Source organism: Epinephelus lanceolatus, chromosome 19 (genome assembly GCF_041903045.1).
Source record: "Epinephelus lanceolatus isolate andai-2023 chromosome 19, ASM4190304v1, whole genome shotgun sequence".
Taxonomy (NCBI): domain Eukaryota; kingdom Metazoa; phylum Chordata; class Actinopteri; order Perciformes; family Serranidae; genus Epinephelus; species Epinephelus lanceolatus.
In genome coordinates this window covers 4097732-4116776 of record NC_135752.1, presented here as the reverse complement: position 1 = coordinate 4116776, position 19045 = coordinate 4097732, and the positions used below count along the sequence as shown (strand labels likewise).

The window sequence follows — 19045 nt, the reverse complement described above, 5'->3', positions numbered from 1 at the left end:
AACTGGGAACAACTTGGACATGCTTAGACGAATGCATATACCAGCGCTCTGATTTTGACTCATGTCTTTGTCAATCCCATGTGTCTGTCACCACGATTATGACACAAAGTGGTGATCAGTTCATTCAGAGATAAATCCCACTAATAAAGGGAGTGCATGATTAATATAATCCCAAATACCTATACATTACAGCTCGTTAAATTCAAGAGTAAATGGGAGAAAAATTTGTTCATTGAAATTTTGGAAGTGTTGGAGAATCCATCTTCATATATATGTATAAGGCATTTGGTGCTTAAAATGAACAAGAACAATAAAAAAAAAGAGATAAACCATTACATAATACTCTGCTCAAAAAAAGAAGGGAACACTTAATTGTCACAGTATACCAAGTCAGTTACACTTCAGGGATATCAATCTGTCCATTTAGCAAGCTCAAGTGATTGTGAATCAGTTTTACCTTTGCTTTGGTGCAAATGAGAGTGACAACAGGTGGCAAAAGCAAGACAACCCCCAAAAAGGGAATGGTTTTACATGTGGTGGCCACAGACAGTTGCTCTCTCCTTATCCCTCCTGACTGATTCTTCTCTAGTTTTGTTTTCTGCAAGTGTCCTTGTCACTACTGTTAGCATGAGGCAGTACCTGCAGCCCAGTCAGGTTGCACAGGTAGTCCAGCTCCTCCAGGATGGCACATCCATTCATGCTGTCACAAGAGGGTCTGCTGTGTCTCCCAGCACAGTCTCAAGAGCATAGAGGAGATACCAGGGGACTGGCCGTTACAAGAGGGGAGCTGGACGAGGCAGTAGAAGGGCAGTAGAATATGCTCCTCTGTGAGAGGAGGAACAGGAAGAGCACTGCCAGAGCCCTACAAAATGACCTCCAGCAGGCTACTGGTGTGCGTGTTTGCGATCAAACTGTCAGACACAGACTCCATGAGGATGGCATGACTGTCCGACGTCCTCTAGTGGGACCTGTGTACACAGCCCAGCACCGTACAACTCCACTGGCATATGCCAGAGAATACCAGCATTGGCAGGTCTGCCATTGGTGCCCTCCTCTCTTTACAGATGAGAGCAGGTTCACACTGAGCACATGTGACAGGTGTGAAAGAATCTGGGGACGCCGTGGTGAATATCATGCTGCCTGCAACATCATCCAGAATTAGTGGTTTGGCAGTGGGTCAGTGATGGTCTGGGGATGCATATCCTTGGAGGATCACACAGACCTCCATGTCATAGCCAACAGTACCCTGACTGCTGTTAGATACTGGGATGAAATCCTCAGAGTGATTGTCAGACCTTACGCTGGTGCTGTGGGCCTTGGGTTACTCCTGATGCAGGACAATGCCTGGCTCCATGTGGCAAGAATGTGTAGGCAGTTCCTGGATGATGAAGGCATTAATGCCATTGACTGATCCTCTCGTTCCCCTGACCTAAATCCAGTTGAGCACCTATGAGACTTATTGTTTATGTGTTGGTGCATCCAACGCCACCAAGTACTGCCACAGACTGTCATAGAGCTCACTGATGCCGTGATCCAGATCTAGGAGGAGATCCCCCTAGAGATCCGCCAACTCATCTGGAGTGTATACAGGCACCTGGGAGCCATACACATTACTAAGTCACATTATGAGTTGCCATGATAAAATTCACACAAGTTGGGTCAGCCTGTGATTTCAATTTGTTACTTTGATTTTCGGTGTGACTTTGAATCCAGCCCTCAGTGGGTTGATGAAACAAATTACAAATTACACAATGTACATCAGTAAAGATTTTCAACTTGAATATTTCTGACATTTCATTTAAGTGTTCCCTTAATTTTTTTGAACAGTGTAGTTTTAATTTTGTTGGGGTCATTAGATGCATCTTCACAACGTTTGTTTTGTCTGACCAACAGTCGAAAACCCAAACAGATTCAAATTATAACTATAGAACACTGAAAAATCATCATATTGGAAAAGATGGAACCAGACAAACGGGGGGAACGGCGCATGCTCTGTTGCGACGACATTGCCCATACGTTTGTTAAACAAAAGAATGAAAAGATTGTAACTGTGTGGAATGGATATGTGTATGGTGGCGGGTATACGTCTGTGGTATTGATGTCTTTGTAACTTGTGAAGTTGCCTGTGTAATGTATGTCTATTCTCGGGGCTGTACGGAATGTGAAAATAATTCTCCTGAATAGGACAATAAACCTATCTATCTATCTTAAATCTGTCATTTTGCTTAAATGGTTGATCAGTTATCAGATTGTTTGATTAAAGTAACTGTTTGACATTTGGTCAATTTGTTTTCTTGCCAAATTAGATGAGGAGATGGATCGCACTCTCATATCTGTTTGCTAAATATGAAGCTGGAGCTATTAGCCAATTAGCTTAGCTTGGCACAAAGAGTAGAAACACAGCGAAACAACTCTGTCCAAAGGTAACACTTCAGACAAAGGACATTTTGGTTTTCATATGGATTACACAAATGTGACATTAAGTGATAAATAGTGAGCCTTGGAGGAGTTTAGCTGTTTCCAGTAATTATCCTAACTATTATGATAACTCCCCAGCCATTCAGCGGCAGGGACACCACAAACATGTCAGTTTTTAATTACCTTCTGATGCAATAATGTACCTGTGGAAGCTGAGGGGACTGTCTCCCAATAAGGCTCCACTTCCCGTCTCGGATCCTGTAGCCACTGACCACTTGACCTGTGATAGGAACACCCATCCAGGTTAAAACTGCACTGATAAACGTTACTCTGAACCGGACCGCTAAATTTTCTGGTTTGACTCACCGAGATGGTGTGTGTGGGTCCTGAAGGCAAACGGGTAGATGGGATATGAAGTGTAGTCACAGGCGATGTCTGCATTTGTAACTAACAAAAGAAAATGAAGGAAAGTCAAGTCAGGCTCAATCTGTGATCACTGTACAGCCCCAGTTCTGGCCCTCCTGTCCTTAGAAGCATTCCAACACAACATTTGTATTTGGACTATATGGACTCAGACAGTTTGGGCAGAAAGTGTGCTACAATTCTGCCTTAAAGGGATAGTTCACTCCCAAATAAAAAATACATTTTTTAAATTTTTTTTTTTTTACCTGTACCCCAATACCATCGTAAACACTATACTCTGGTGAAATGTAAGGAAGGTATGAAGGCATAAAAAAAATAGATATCGCCCAAGCCTGTAATCAGCTCTATGCTGATGTAAATTATGTGTGTGATACCCATGCTGCCATTTTGCCAAAGCTATTTCTAATGTCTGGAAGACAAGCAATGTCAATTACAATCTTAAACTGCACAGCAGCTCTCAAACGTTTATGGATAGTTGTTTTTCCCGGCCTTGTTCGAGAAAAAAAAAGAACTTAAACAGAAACAATGGCTTGTCAATAAAGGCTGTCTCCCAGAAAAGCCTATAAGAGATCTATGAGCTTGACCAATTTACATCCAGGAAAAATATGAAACATACCTCTTTTTCCTGGAAGGATAACTGTATCCACAGACATGAGCAGGTATATGCCAGCAATGAATGGCTGCCTTTAAGGAGGGCAAAAAGAGATTTAGTTAGAGGGTAGGAAGATGTTGTTTGGTCACATTTAAACATTAAACACTAGTCCCCTGACATTTTCTTTCTAGTCCTTTTTAGTCTATATGTGCATTCTTCCAGTGCTCCAAAAGGAAACACAGCCTTATTTCCACCAAGCAGTCCAGTTCAGTACACTTCAGTTTGGTACACAATAGTAGGCTTATTTTTTACATTGTCAAAAGTTGTGGATGGTACCAACAAAACCGTATCTTACTATCCCAGTTTTTGGTCACCCCTCTGTTGGGGTACCTAGCACACTGATCCAGTTCTAAAAGGACTCTTGCTCAGGACTGAGTTGTGGCTGGTTTTGAAGCTTATGTAACCACTGTTCATACCGTGGCAAGGTTTACGTCCATTAGTAAACTATAACTATAAAATGAAAGGATGTTTTACTGCATCTTCATCTTTATTAGTTAACAGTTAGCAGCTGTAGACTGAGAAACAATAATTTAATTCACTGTGCCAACTGGTGGCTACCGCTAACTTTAAAGGTGGCATTTTTTTCTGTTACTCAGTGCATGAGATGACAAAATGAATCAATCAACACACTTTAAATGTCAAAATGACAACTTTGACCATTCCATTAGTTTTATTGACTCTCTTGGATGACATACACTTGCTGATTGGATCTTTAAGCATTAAAAAAATGTATATGAATTTCAACCACATTATGTGAACTGCAAATATTTTTATCGCCACTTGGAGAAAAAATGTGGCAGAGCATCGTTCCGGTACGCTGTGGCACCACTAAACCCCTGCTCTTGCCTTAAAAGCACTCAATGCACAAACCTGCTATTTTTTAAATATCTCATGGAGAGACTCTCCTGCATTGGGTTGGGCATCCGGCGGCTAACCCAAAAAAGCTGTATAACAGGTAAAAATATTATGTATGTATAGATTCATGGGTATGGGCATGGGATAAAGATAATCTGCACGCCGGCGGGCAGTGTGTGAGAACAAAGACATATTTTTCATTTTTCAGAATAAAACAAATGAAAAGATGTGCAGCATCAGTGTAATATTTTGACATTTAAATCACTATTATCAAGTCGCAATTTCAGCACCATGGTGTGCAGCCAGTGAAAGAGACGTTTCCTCCACTGGATTTGTAATTCAAGAACAGAGAACCCATCTTAATGTGAGTGACTGTAGCCTGTGTGTGTTTAATAATGGGCGGATGCAGGTTTTCAAAAACAGGCCCATGAAAGACTGACTTTTACTCCAGTCTGTTCTTTCTTGTTCTGAAAATGTTGGAATTCAACCCTGTTCTGTAGATGATAAACAAGGTGCAGATGTTCGTTTGCGTCATTGGTGAAGAGGAATACATCAAGTGCTGGACGGAGCAGTGAGTGACAACAACTACAACTACATTGAGAAGTACTGTCCGCGGTGATAATGCTAAACACATCTACTTTCTAGGTACATGTTCGTATGGGTTACTTTTGGTTCGAAAGGTACTGTACCAAAAGTTTTTGATGGAAAGGTGACTGTATATAGTTGAATCAGGGAGATAAGGCTAAGCACCATGCAGCTATTTTTTTATACAGGCACTAAATGTCACAGTCCCCTCTACTTGTTACACTGCCTGGCCAAAAAAAAAGTCACCACCAAAAAAAAAGGTCATACACTCTAATATTTCGTTGGACCGCCTTTAGCTTTGATTACGGCACGCATTCGCTGTGGCATTGTTTCGATAAGCTTCTGCAATGTCACAAGATTTATTTCCATCCAGTGTTGCATTAATTTTTCACCAAGATCTTGCATTGATGATGGTAGAGTCTGACCGCTGCGCAAAGCCTTCTCCAGCACATCCCAAAAATTCTCAATGGGGTTAAGGTCTGGACTCTGTGGTGGCCAATCCATGTGTGAAAATGATGTCTCATGCTCCCTGAACCAGTCTTTCACAATTTGAGCCCGATGAATCCTGCCATTGTCATCTTGGAATATGCCCGTGCCATCAGGGAAGAAAAAATCCATTGATGGAATAACCTGGTCATTCAGTATATTCAGGTAGTCAGCTGACCTCATTCTTTGAGCACATACTGTTGCTGAACCTAGACCTGACCAACTGCAGCAACCCCAGATCATAACACTGCCCCCACAGGCTTGTACAGTAGGCACTAGGCATGATGGGTGCATCACTTCATCTGCCTCTCTTCTTACCCTGATGCGCCCATCACTCTGGAACAGGGTAAATCTGGACTCATCAGACCACATGACCTTCTTCCATTGCTCCAGAGTCCAATCTTTATGCTCCCTAGCAAATTGAAGCCTTTTTTTCCGGTTAGCCTCACTGATTAGTGGTTTTCTTAAGGCCACACAGCTGTTCAGTCCCAATCCCTTGAGTTCCCTTCGCATTGTGTGTGTGGAAATGCTCTTACTTTCACTATTAAACATAGCCCTGAGTTCTACTGTTGTTTTTCTTCGATTTGATCTCACCAAACGTTTAAGTGATCGCCGATCACGATCATTGAGGATTTTTTTCCGGCCACATTTCTTCCTCGAAGACGATGGGTCCCCACTATCCTTCCAGTTTTTAATAATGCGTTGGACAGTTCTTAACCCAATTTTAGTAGTTTCTGCAATCTCCTTAGATGTTTTCTCTGCTTGATGCATGCCAATGATTTGACCCTTCTCAAACAGACTAACATCTTTTCCACGACCACGGGATGTGTCTTTCGACATGGTTGTTTAGGAAATGAGAAGCAACTCATTGCACCAGTTGGGGTTAAATAACTTGTTGCCAGCTGAAAGATAATCGCCCATGCAGTAATTATCCAATAGGAGGCTCGTACCTATTTGCTTAGTTAAATCCAGGTGGCGACTTTTTTTTTGGCCAGGCAGTGTATATCAGCATGCAAGAAAAAATTTGATGCTTTTAAGTAAATACTTACAGTTTGGTTGTCATTCTTAAGGTAAGTCCTGAGCAGTCTCTATGATGGTCTGAAAAAGAAAAAAACAATAAAATCAAACTTTTTTCACCACCAACAATTTTAATTGAAAGTCAGACCTTTTTTTTAATCTGAATGAGCACTATATTCACCCAAGTTGATACAGTGGTGCTCAGTTTAGCCTGTTAGCATGCTCCTAATCTAAGCATCTCCTAATTTGCACTACACACATAGTGTGTGCTGAGGCTGAATGTTATTAGTTTGCAGGTATTTGGTCATAAACCAAGTATTGGGCAGACAGAAAACGAGGCCTGATGGTGGCCCGGGATGACAATTTATTAGAATTAATCCTGAGCAGGGCATAAAGTTGAGTACAAACTTTCATGGCAATCCAGTTTTTGTTGAGACATGTCACTCAAACCCACAAATGTGGAGCTCATGTTGTTGAATTTACATGATGAGACATGTTGGATGATTTTGTTGCTCTGGACAATACTATCAGGGTGGCCAGCTCTCACACACTGATTTTAAGACTTATGCAGTTGACATCACTCCAGTTAGAGATTTCACACAGAACAGATGTCTGGTGTATTTACATGTTGAAAAGAACCTTTCCCAGCACGAATAGCCGTAACCACCAAAAACAGTCCAAAGCCAGTTGGAGCACACAGAGTCACAGGCACAGTCATCTTCGCCAATGTGATCCACTTGCAACTCTGATCCATAACATCTTTTGAAAATAGCTTGTATTGCTTATCAACTTGCAGGATCTACTGGCGGCAATATGTGATGCATTTGATTTAATGACTTGGGATGGGATAAAAATGAATCACCACGAAGGGGGTATATAAAAAGCAGAGAGGGAGGAAATCCCCTCCATCCCCTCCCCAGTAATTAGCATCCATGGTATCACCAAAATCATTAGGGATTTATCCTCTGGAAAACATGAAGATCTGGACCAAATTTTGTGCCTACCCATCCAGTAGATGTTGGCATATTTAAGAGGGTCAAAACTCCAGCAGCACTTAAAGTATATGAAACAACTTTACTGTAAGACCTGACAATGCAGTCTTACAATACAGTTGTTCTATAGACCACAAGACTTCTTCCCCCTCTGCATGCACCTTGGAGGTAGGTGAGGTTGTGCCAAACAAAGGTTACCAGGGCTCTCATTTATAACCACTGAAAACAAGGTCTGAAAGAGGCATATGGCACTTCCCACGCAAAAGTTGTGATCAACACAAACAGACTTGATGGGAGAAACCTTGACCCATGCTTACAAACATTTTGGAGGCAGGAAATTGGCGACGCAGATGGTGAGGTAGGAGCCTGATTGCAAAACCTGTCTGATAGGTTTTGGCACTCGTCATTTTTGGCTTTTGTCCATCTGCCCGTTTTTAGTATAAATCCTATGCATTGCCTTACAAATGAGACCCCATAGGCCTGTACTTCAACGCAGGATTTGGACTTAGCGAGGTAACTTCAGGATTAACTCTGGGTTTTTAGTACAAAGCTGGTTCTCTTTTTACAGGGATAAATCACTGTGGTAACTTATGCTAAACAGCTAACCTGCTCCAGAGCAGGTTATTTTCAGAGTATCAGATCACAGCCTTTTAAAACTAAGCTTCTAACAAAATCAGAGATTGTTTACACACGAAACACATGATTTTAATTTATGCAAAGTTTATTTTAATATACAGTGATAGTGTTGCTATTTTACACTCTGATTCCATCACTGCAGCTCAGAAAAACATGAGACGCCTGTGTGATGAGAACTAGAGAGAAAAGAGACCATTTTATTGTAAAAAATAATCCACACACTGACTCACTGAATACAGTTATTATAAATGCAACATTTGGGTTAGATAGACCTCATCAGTCATTAATTAGGCTAGTTTTCCGCCCTTTACTTCAGTAACAGAAACAATCTGGTTTTACTCTAACATGTTTTATGTGACATATTTAGAGTAGTTTCATCATTATCCAACTAAATAGCAAAAAATACTGTATACTAATGTCACATATGATACCTACACGTAATTCATGTCTTGGCCAATGGTGAAATTTGGATAGTATTTTCAATGTTTCTACATTTTCCGTTATAAACCTCTTGTAGTTGGAATTATTTTTTCACTCCTGAATCTTTCCAGATCTTTACTGAATTAGATGTAACTCATAACATAAATAATCTGTATAAAACAATGTTAATACTTTAACTTCCAATAGGACTCACCTCTGAAAGCACTGGCATCTCCATAATGAATCTGCAGCACAAAGTGGGTCATTCCTGAATTCCTTCCAACTTTAAAACCAACGTCTGATGAGACAACAGAGAGAAGAACAGAGGTCAGAGAGACAAGAGACCACATGGAGATGGAAACAACTGAGGGACAAAAGATAGATAGATGTATGAGATCCTCTTCCCTTTTAATATGTCTTGGTGTGTCAAACCAGCAAAGCAGCAGCCATTAGCCTGTTATTGAGCTTAACTATGACAATGAAAGCTGTAAGAAAGCTAATGGATATTCAAGACATTTGTGGATAGAGTCAAGACGAGTTGAACAGCTTTCAATTTGGGCTGGTGAAAGCATAACTTGGCAATTCATCCGAGCCATTTATGAAGCAATGGCTGAGCAAATGGTGAAAAACGGCTATAATCGTTCAGTTGTTTGAGCTGGACAGAGTGATCTAATCTTAATCAGATCTTAAAATGGACACTGGAGACTTGGGGTGGGCCATATTGCCCTAAAATAATATCACAATATTTCAGGGTATTTTTGTGATAACAATATTCTTGACAATATGACAAAATATTTCATTGTTAATTTAAGAACATATAATTGCAACAAAATATGTGATATAGTTTTACATGTCAAACGTTTGCCTCAAAATATTCAGTAAAACTGGAAAAAAAAAAAGTTTGTGAACAACAGTAACTCAGAGTGAGATTCAGATTCTGTATACAATATTAATAGTACAACAAAAAAATGTACCACTAATTACACATTTAAACAGTTCTCCGTCAATTAAAAAAATGTACCCTGGGATCTAAATCAACAGGTGATTTGGTTCTCTTTATGCTCTGCCATTTCTCCTCTAATCATCACACTGTAACCTGTGACAGGCTGCTGTATAACTATTGCACATTCTCATATATGTAGTTTTTTGTCAAGTCACGAGCAGTTTATCACAAAAGGTTTATCACAAAATCACTTGACGAAACTGACTACTGTGTGCACAAGGCTTGTGAGGAGAGGGAGAGACGCTTTGCTGCTGCCAGAGGAGCTGCTGAATGAGTTCCCTCTGAGCGGAAAGTCGCTAAAAAAGTCTGAGAAGTCTGGGGCTGTTCATAAAATAAAACAAAACTCCACAATTTATTCCACACTAAGTCTGTAATAATTTTGCTTTCAGCTATGCTTGTTGTTGCTGTGGGTAACAGCATGAAGTCAACATATCAGCGAGTCGAAATATTGCGAAGTATCACAATATGAATTTTTCATATTAAAAATTATACCAGTATTATCGTGAACAATGTGATATGGCACACCACTACTGGAGGCAAATATTAATACCAGGTGTAAATGTAATCAGGTTAAATCATATCTAGATACAATCTGGATACCAGACACAATTTAATGCAAGGCATAAAGGAGGTCTGACTGTACATAAAACCTATACTTGGCTAATCAGGATCTGTCTTTACCTCATGTATTTTCAGTGGAACTACTTTCATACTAAAGAAACAGTTCCTATGAAAACTGTAAACTGTAAGGTTGGAGGATTATGAGATTAAGGGACACTGTTTCTGGAAAGACATATGCTGCTTTCAGTAAAATAAGCACCAGAAAACAAATCCCATTTGCCTCCATTGTATTGGGGAGGATGGAAAAATCTCAGTAACACATATCTCAAAACTTGGGGTGTAATGATACATTGATCTGGATCGATATATCGAATCAATGATGAACAATCCAATGTTAATGATGCAAAGTGAAAACGCTGATACAAATTATATTATATTGTTTCATATCAATCACAGGCCCCAGTACTGAATCGTAAGGAAATTATATAATGGAAGACTTTGTAATATCAGCAAATATAGTATCGTTGTCCAAAGTATTCATATATCATGATGAAACTTGTGATTAACACAATTAAATATACAACAAACAACAAACTAAGCACAAAAGCTCAAACAAATTCCTAAAAGAACCCAAGTCTTTTGTCTGTAATGTACAATGTGGCTTAATGTGTAATGTGAATTACCTAAAAACAGTATAAAAAGTATATTAAGGGGCGTCAGTAGCTTAGTGGATAGAGTAGACGCCCCATGTACAAGGCTGTTGCTGCAGCAGCCCGGGTTCGACTCAAGCCTGTGGCTCTTTGCTGTATGTCATTCCCTCTCTCGTTCTCCCCCCTTCACACTTGAGTTTCCTATCAATTAAAGCAACACTTACCTTTCTGGAAATTTTACACTTTTCTTTGTTTAGGTTAAAATGCTATTAATAAGCTGATGGCACACTAAAATGTAAGTGAATCCCACCAGAAATAAAAACTCATAATTATACCATTCTCATATGGTTCCAAGAAAACTCTAACCAATTATTGCATTTGGACCGAATGCAATGATTGGTTGAAGTTTTCTCCTGTCCTGTCTGTCTTGCCCACGTGGAGGCCTCCGACTAACGTAACCGCTCGTGTAAGTATATTAAACAGTCTAATAGCATCTGGCAGGAAGGACTTCCTACAGCATTCAGTCCAGTTAGGACATGGTCAAACAGAAAGTGTTTTAGCAGCTGGAGGCTCCTTTTTGTGATTGTTTTAAATAAGAATGAAGCTTTTTGCTCACTGTTTTTGCATTGCTACACACCTCAATTTTCTTCTTTTTTTCTGCACCCAACAAACTATTTGCTGACAGCCTCTCATCCTCAACCAGAGATACAGCAAGTACCCTCTGCCTCTCCATTTTAGTAACTAGATACTAATTAATGTGAAATAAAATAAATAAATAAACAGTAGATTGATTACACGGGGAGGAATGGGTGGGAGGTGATGCGGTGGTTGCCTGGCAACAATAAAAAGGCACAGCAAGCATTGTTTTTCTAGTGGCATTCAATTAAAAAAAAAAGGTAGTGCGGAGCGCCTCACATTTTGGAACCTGCAAAAGACTTTCTGTGTGATCCGGCCTTAGGCTGGTGGACTTTTTCAGACAAATGGCAGCAATGTGACATGACTAGATACAACTTGAGGATCAGTGAATACTTATGACTCTTATTAACTCTAAACCAACCTGTTAAGAGACATACCTTTAGGTAATTTAGTAGGTGGTGCATTCCGAGCCCAGGCGTACATGATGGAGGCCTCATCCTCACAAGTGCCTTGTACACTGCCACAGTCCCTTAAGAGAGAGAACCAACACAATCATCACCACTTTAACAGCACTAACACCTGTCCCTTAGATGGAAAGAACACCTGCAGGCATGTCTATAACAAAAGACAGAATAAATAATACTGTTCTGGATTCTCAGACATCCAGGTCATGATTTTCTCAAAAAGATCAAGGGCAACTAAGCTTGCTTTGGACTAATGTTACTGTGCAAACCAAGTTTGTAAAGTAGTGAAAAAAAGAGGAGCACAATGCAGTAGATGTTAGATAATCAAATCTATATTAAAAATATCTTTTTGGCCTCAGTTATATATTTACACATTAACCACGCAAGCACTGTGGAGTCACGTGAGTCTAGTATTCTCTCTCCGTTCAGCTGCAACAACTCCAGAGAAAATATCTGTCTCTTTAGCTGCTAAATGCTCCACTATGTTCACCAACTGGTCTCTAAAGCCTTATTCGCCTGAGACTATTGTTACCTAGAGACCTCTAGTAATGTGTAATAATTGTGGAGGTGGAGGTCCTCTGTGATTTTAATCGTACACAATTCGGCAATTTTCACAATTTGTCAGTAAAAATCCGACCACAATTAACCTTCTATATTTCACAACAGAGGTCAGGTGATAATATAGAGTGCCCCACAAATGAGTCCTAAAACCAGGAAATCAGTTAGCATTTTACTACTCCCGGTTCCCTTGTCTCAAAGTCAAAAGGTTTTTTGAATGGGTTTTTGGTTAGAAACTTGAAATAAGGTCCGTGATTAACACAAGCTTGAGAGATTTTCACGTTTTTTTTCTACCACATAAACTACATCTGTATTCCCCACCCCTGAATTTTGAAGCCTTTACATGCCCTAAAAAAGGTGGTTGCTAACAAGTGGCTAAATGAGACTACAGAACATCATCACACCAAACATGGCTTTACAGCCTTGTTGTGACAGGTATGTGAAGTCATGTGACCTTGGTGTAATTCATTTACTGCCTAATGATAGTTTTTTACCTCTTGATATTGCATTTTGGCTTCAAAATTCATAAAAGTGGTGTTCATTTGTGAAGATTATTTTGCTGAACAATACATGTAAGTATCATAACGTTGTTCACCACCAAGTTTATTTTCTGAAAGAATCTAAAATCCAGTGGAAAAATCCCAAGGGAACCAGGGTAATGCTAGCTTCCCCGTTGGCCTACAGAAAAACATCATTCCTGTGGCACTCTATTTGTCCCATGTGAATTGGGATAACAGTGATTTGTGGCTGTATTTGGATTTTTTGGGGGTTTTTTGCACATCTTTCCCAACTGGGAATTATGGGGATTGCATTGGCGATTATAAATCAAAGTTTTGACAGCATTTTGGATACAAAATCAGGAGGTTCATCTCGCTACACAGCATGGAGACCCATACGCAAAAAGAAGGAGCTCAAATACATCAGAATAGCAAAATCTCAAAAGCAAATGAGATGAATGACATGCATGGCAGCATGCAGTAAGAACATTTTTCAACAGTTATGTTACACAAAGCCTTGACATCGTATCCAGTTAATTTGAGTAAAATATAGACTTGGTTCATCCCGTGCAAAGGTGCCACAGTTGGGGGATAATTTCTAAATCACGAGGTCCCCAAAAAACATTTGTCCCATGCAAAGAGGGCTTAACTGTGTCTGCCTGTTTATTTGTTTGGTGCTGAGCAGGTAGTGAACAGTGTGTATATCAGAGCTTTTACACTGAAATCAGCTGCCAGCTGCTGCTGTAGGTGGGGTAAATGAGAGTAAAGAGACTAAACCAAAACAGAAAAGATATCACAAAAAAAGCTCCACAGGCAGTTCCTTTTTACAGACAAAAAGTGGAACGGCCTACTTTTCAACAAGTTTTTTTTTTGTTTGTTTGTTTTTAAAGAGGAAATGACAAAGCAGTGGACTGCTTCTGTTAACCCCAAAGAGTTTGACATGTACTCATAGCTCTGAGGCTGTGGCTCAGAGACAGAGCGGGTTGTCCATTAATCTGAAGACTGGGGTTCGATTACCAGCTCCTCCAGTCTGCATGTCAAAGTATCCTTGGGCAAGATACTGAACCCCAAATTGCCCCCAATGGCTGTTCCATTGGCGTGTGAGTGTGTGAGTGGTTACTGAGTAGCAGGTGGCACCATGTATAGCAGTCTCGGCCACCAGTGTGTGAATGTGTGTGTGAATGGGTGAATGTGACTCAGCAGTGTAAAAGCTTTGAGTGGTCAAGAAGATTAGAAAGGCGCTGTACAAGTGCAGTCCAATACCATTTATTTTAATCAACTCTGGATTTTACTGTATGTACTACATTAAAGGGATAGTGCACCCAAAAATGAAAATTCAGCCATTATCTACTCACCCATATGCCAAGGGAGGCTCTGGTGAAGTTTTAGAGTCCACACAACACTTACGGAGATCTGAGGGAGAAGTGGGTAGCAGCACAATTGTACACCTAATGGCTGACGGCGACCCAGATTAAAACATCCAAGAACAGAAATGAAACCATAAAATATCTCCATACTGGGGCGTTGGTGGCTTAGTGGTAGAGCAGGCGCCCCATGTACAAGGCTGTTGCCACAGCGGCCCGGGTGTGACTCCAGCCTGTGGACATTTGCTGCATGTCACTCCCTCTCTCTCTCCCCCTTTCACACTTGTCTGTCCTATCAAATAAAGGCTAAAAATGCCCCCAAAAATATCTTAAAAAAAAAAAATATCTCCATACTGCTCGTCCGTAGTGATCCAAGTGTCCCGAAGCCTTGACATATAAAGTTGTTTGGAAAAACGTCATCAGAACTCTGGTTTTAGCCTCATTGTAGCCAGTAGCTGTAACTGCCTCTGTGTACATTGAGCTGATGTGCGTGCGCTTGTGCGAAACCGTGAAACATGCACACCGCCTTTATGTGTGTTCATGTGCCATCGCTGGTCTTGCGTGCAAGCGTGCACACGTGAGCACGATCCACGGAGAGGCAGTTAGAGCTACAGGCTACAATGAGGCTAAAAACAGAGTTCAAATGACGTTTTTCCAAACAACTTTTTATGATGGGGCTTCAGGACACTTGGATCACTACAGACGAGCAGTATGGAGATATTTTATGGTTTCATTTCTGTGTTCTTGGACATTTAATCTGGGTCGCCATCAGCCATTAGGTGTACAGTTGTGCTGCTACCCACTTCTCCCTCGGATCTCCGTAAGTGTTCTGAGGACTCTAAAACTTCACCAGAGCCTCCCTCGGCATATGGGTGAGTAGATAATGGCTGAATTTTCATTTTTGGGTGCACTATCCCTTTAAACACTCACTGCTGTGTTTGGTGTACCACTAATACAATAAAAATCTGTGATGTCTGGACACTGCTGTGTAACCCTGCTAGAAGCTGAAACAGGATGTATTGAGGATACTGCCACTGTATGATTAGTAATTATGATGAAAGAGTCTGTGGAACAATGGCCCTGTGCTAAAATTAGACATTACCAGTAGCTGCTGGTAGACGCTGGAGTCTGACAGCCAAACAGGAGCATGTGATGAACTGTGTCCATACTGGCGTGAGGTATGAAGTCCACTGAGGGAGGAAAAGCACTGTGGTTAAAATATTGAATATTTAATGAAATGCTGAAGTTACTCAACATGGTTTTGGTATTAAGAATCAATTCTCTCTGACCATTTCTGTCTCAACTTGATTCTCTGTTTGAGCTAATTCGCACACAAGCTTTGGGCTGTGTCATGTGTCCCTCGGATCAAGGTCAGCAAAGTTCACAGCAGGACTAAGCACATTTTGCAGGCCTTTAGTGTGCAAACAGACCAATGTTTGAACACCACAGGGTCATCATCACAGTCAGAGTGGAGAAAAGAAGCAAGACGGGCACCTATATCCCTAAAACATGTTTACAGTGTGGGTAAAGCAAAAGTAATTATGTATTCTGATTTATCATGCCACAGAAAAACAAATTTAAATTATTTGAAAAATTGGCAAGTACATAAAATTTGTTTTAGAAATCATGGAAAAATGTAATACTCTCTGCTCTGAAACGCTGGGGACGTGTCCACTGAAGGCCAGTCATGCCTATTCAATATGGTGGTGACATTAGCAGCAATGACACACAGCTGGTTGAAAATCGGCAAAGATTCCCTTAACCTTCCACCTTTTCTTCCCTCCTCTCTCTCTCAAATGCACATGCACAATAACTCTAACTTTACTATACTGCATAAAGTTGCCAGTTTACAGCAGTTGGCAGTTTTCTCTTAACAGCTGCTGTGGGTGTGGGTAGACTGTCCTATGTAACGTTAAATATCATAACTCATAAGTGAGCCAGGAGAAAAACTCTGAAGCTATGTGCTCTATTGTATATAAAGTGTAAGGGCGGGGTAATCATAAGGATGGCTCAAGTACATCATCAAGTCATGATTGCAGGACCGCCAGATAACTCTTGAAGACAAAAATGATTAAAAAAAAAGGCTGAATGGTCTCCCTCCACATATTTTCAACAAGTATTTTAGGTCATGTATATTGTGATTACAAACATATCTCTGATTTTACTTAACCCTTGGGGTGGTGGAAAAAAATTGATACAGGATAGTATTATGATACTTTTGTGTGGCAATATCGTATTGTCACACTGTGCCGAGTATCGATTTTTTAATTATATATATTATTCAATAACAAATTAAAATTTAGGTAGCCCACTAAAATAACATAATCAGTTGCTCTTTCAGTTCACTAGATACATTTTGCTGCAAAAAAAATGGCTGAGGTGAGATGAGCAAACTGAAATCTTTATCTTATTAGATAAAACAGATGTTAACAAAGTTTTCCTTTGGCGACATAATTTACAATTAAAATAAATAAACAAATAAATAGCAATATATTTTATTGCAACACTCAGCATATCTCAACATATTTAAAATCATCGTGATAAAAATCCTATTTAACCCGGACTTTAATAGAATGTAAAATAAAGCCCATATTGTGTATTTACACCGCATGATTTTTTAATGTCAATGAGTTTGAAAATATTTATTAATTAAAAAACATTTTTATACAACACAGGAATCATAAAGTAATATGTAAAGACAAATAAGCTGTGGCTCAGAGGTAGAGTGGGTTGTGCACTAATCGGCAGATCAATCGCTGGCTTCTTCAGTCTGCATGTCGAAGTGTCCTTGGGCAAGATACTGAACCCCAAATTACTCCCGATGGCTGTTCCATCGGTGCGTGAGAGCTTGTGAATGGTTACTGAGTGGCACAAGTCAACACCCCCTGGGAGGAGTCGACAAGTCGTGTGTTTTTTCCCTCCCTCTCTCTCGCTGTGTGCTTGTGTACGGAATGCAATCACTGCCTCTGATTATGCTGATACTTTGGAGCAGACTCTGCGAGGAATGTCCGCAGTCATTCGGGCTTTCATAGTTGAGCGCACTTCCGCGTTGTAGTTTCCTGTAAAAATGTCCGTGAAAAATCCCTGCGATGCGAAAAATACATGCCGAGCTGGTGCGCGCGCGGTCGTAAAATCTGACCTTTGCTCGCACAGGGCTTGTGGACGTCCGCTTTGAGTCCGCGTGGACCTCCGCAGAGTCCGTTCCGCGTACGTTCCGCCCGAGTATGTTCGGGCCTTGACAGACACACATCATATGTGTGGAGATAGCCTACTTCACTTTCCTCCGCCGTGTCAATGTAATGACGTCATCAAATGACTTGTCGACTCGACTTTATTGACAGATAAGTCGACCTGAAAAAATTCAAAGTCGTTAATGCCCTAGTGTGAATGGGTGAATGTGACACGTAGTGTTAAAAGCGCTCTGAGCGGTCGTAGGACTAGAGAGGTGCTATACAAGTGCAGTCCATTACCATTTATCATTTATGACTACAGCTACTACTGTTTCTATGACTTCTACTACACTCCTCTACTTCTACCTTTACAATGTCTGCTTCAACTGGCGCTACTTCTATTACAACTTTACTTTTACTTACTGCTTTTAATTTGGCTTTCGTTCAGCAGTGTACAGCTGACCCATATCATCTCCAACTATTATTTAGTCTGTTTAGTTGCGGTTTACTTTATTTAGAGGGCTATATACTGTATGCTGTCTGTTAACTGAAAAAACATATACTCACCAATATATGCATCACGACTAGTAGGCACAGGAAATGCTGTGCACAGGTAAGTGTCCGACTGAAACAATAAAGAACACAATGATAACATTCATTACTGAATAACAGGAAATAGTCATCAATTGCTAAAATGTTTACCAGCATAACTTTAGGATTAATTCATTTTAAAAGGTTATTTAAGTTTTAACACAAACAGAGTTATGTATACAGTTTATGGATGTCATGTTGACTGGTGAGTGACATTCAGCACGGCAAACTCTGTCATGATAGTTCATGGGACGTCAGTAAGTATCATCAAACAACAGGAACGTATTTTTCACTAAGGCTATTCCCTATTTCCTTTGTTTTTTTTGGCATATTTGCTTAAAAATGCTTAAAAGGATCAATAGATTATCAAGACAGTTGCAGATTAATTTCCCATAAATTAACTAATTGTTTAGTTAAGTGATTAATGGTTTTAGCTCTAATGATGAAGTCTTGAAGTCAAAGGACTCAGTGGTATGTTTCAGAGAAATAGACTCACCCCAGCTGGGATGACACCAGGCATCTGAATATCCACAGAGAAATTGTGAGAGTTTGTTAAGACCGGCTTGGTCCTGGACACACATTCACCGGGATCTGACAGGACATTTTCCTGAGACCTAGGGTGTGGTCGAGAGAGAGTGAGAGAGTGAGAGAGAGAGAGAGAGAGAGAGAGAGAGAGAGAGAGAGAGAGAGAGAGAGAGAGTGAGTGAGTGAGAGAGAGAGAGAGTTGGATGTGATTAGAGCAGACAGGTGTCAGCAGGGGTTTTTTTTTGGGGTAGTTTTTCCTTATCCGCTGTGAGGGTCCTAAGGACAGAGGGATGTCATATGCTGTAAAGCCCTGTGAGGCAAATTGCGATTTGTGATATTGGGCTTTATAAATTATAAATATATAAATAAATTGATTGATTGATTGATTGATTGAGCAGTCAGAGGTCAGAGCACAGAAGAAATTAACAGTAAAAACTAAAATTGACAACATGGATTTAGGCCTAGTTTCAAAGCCAAACACGAGAGCACTGCTGAGTTGCATAAAATAAATGATACAGTGATAAAGAGACACTTGGAAAGAG

The 19045-nt window shown here is 40.3% G+C and overlaps 1 protein-coding gene across 4 annotated transcripts in view; it reads right to left on the bottom strand.

Moving 5' to 3' along the window:
* The window catches only part of pam (peptidylglycine alpha-amidating monooxygenase), a 76164-nt gene that overhangs the window by 49066 nt on the left and 8053 nt on the right, over nucleotides 1-19045 (bottom strand). For all 4 annotated transcript variants that reach the window (XM_033647185.2, XM_078162019.1, XM_033647184.2 and 1 more), the window contains exons 4-12: nucleotides 18475-18592; nucleotides 17955-18012; nucleotides 15320-15407; nucleotides 11772-11863; nucleotides 8699-8782; nucleotides 6469-6517; nucleotides 3458-3525; nucleotides 2785-2865; nucleotides 2622-2698 (exon numbers count right to left, since the gene is read on the bottom strand). In XM_033647185.2, coding sequence (XP_033503076.1) covers nucleotides 2622-2698; nucleotides 2785-2865; nucleotides 3458-3525; nucleotides 6469-6517; nucleotides 8699-8782; nucleotides 11772-11863; nucleotides 15320-15407; nucleotides 17955-18012; nucleotides 18475-18592 — 715 coding nt within the window. The remainder of the gene's footprint in view (nucleotides 1-2621; nucleotides 2699-2784; nucleotides 2866-3457; nucleotides 3526-6468; nucleotides 6518-8698; nucleotides 8783-11771; nucleotides 11864-15319; nucleotides 15408-17954; nucleotides 18013-18474; nucleotides 18593-19045) is intronic.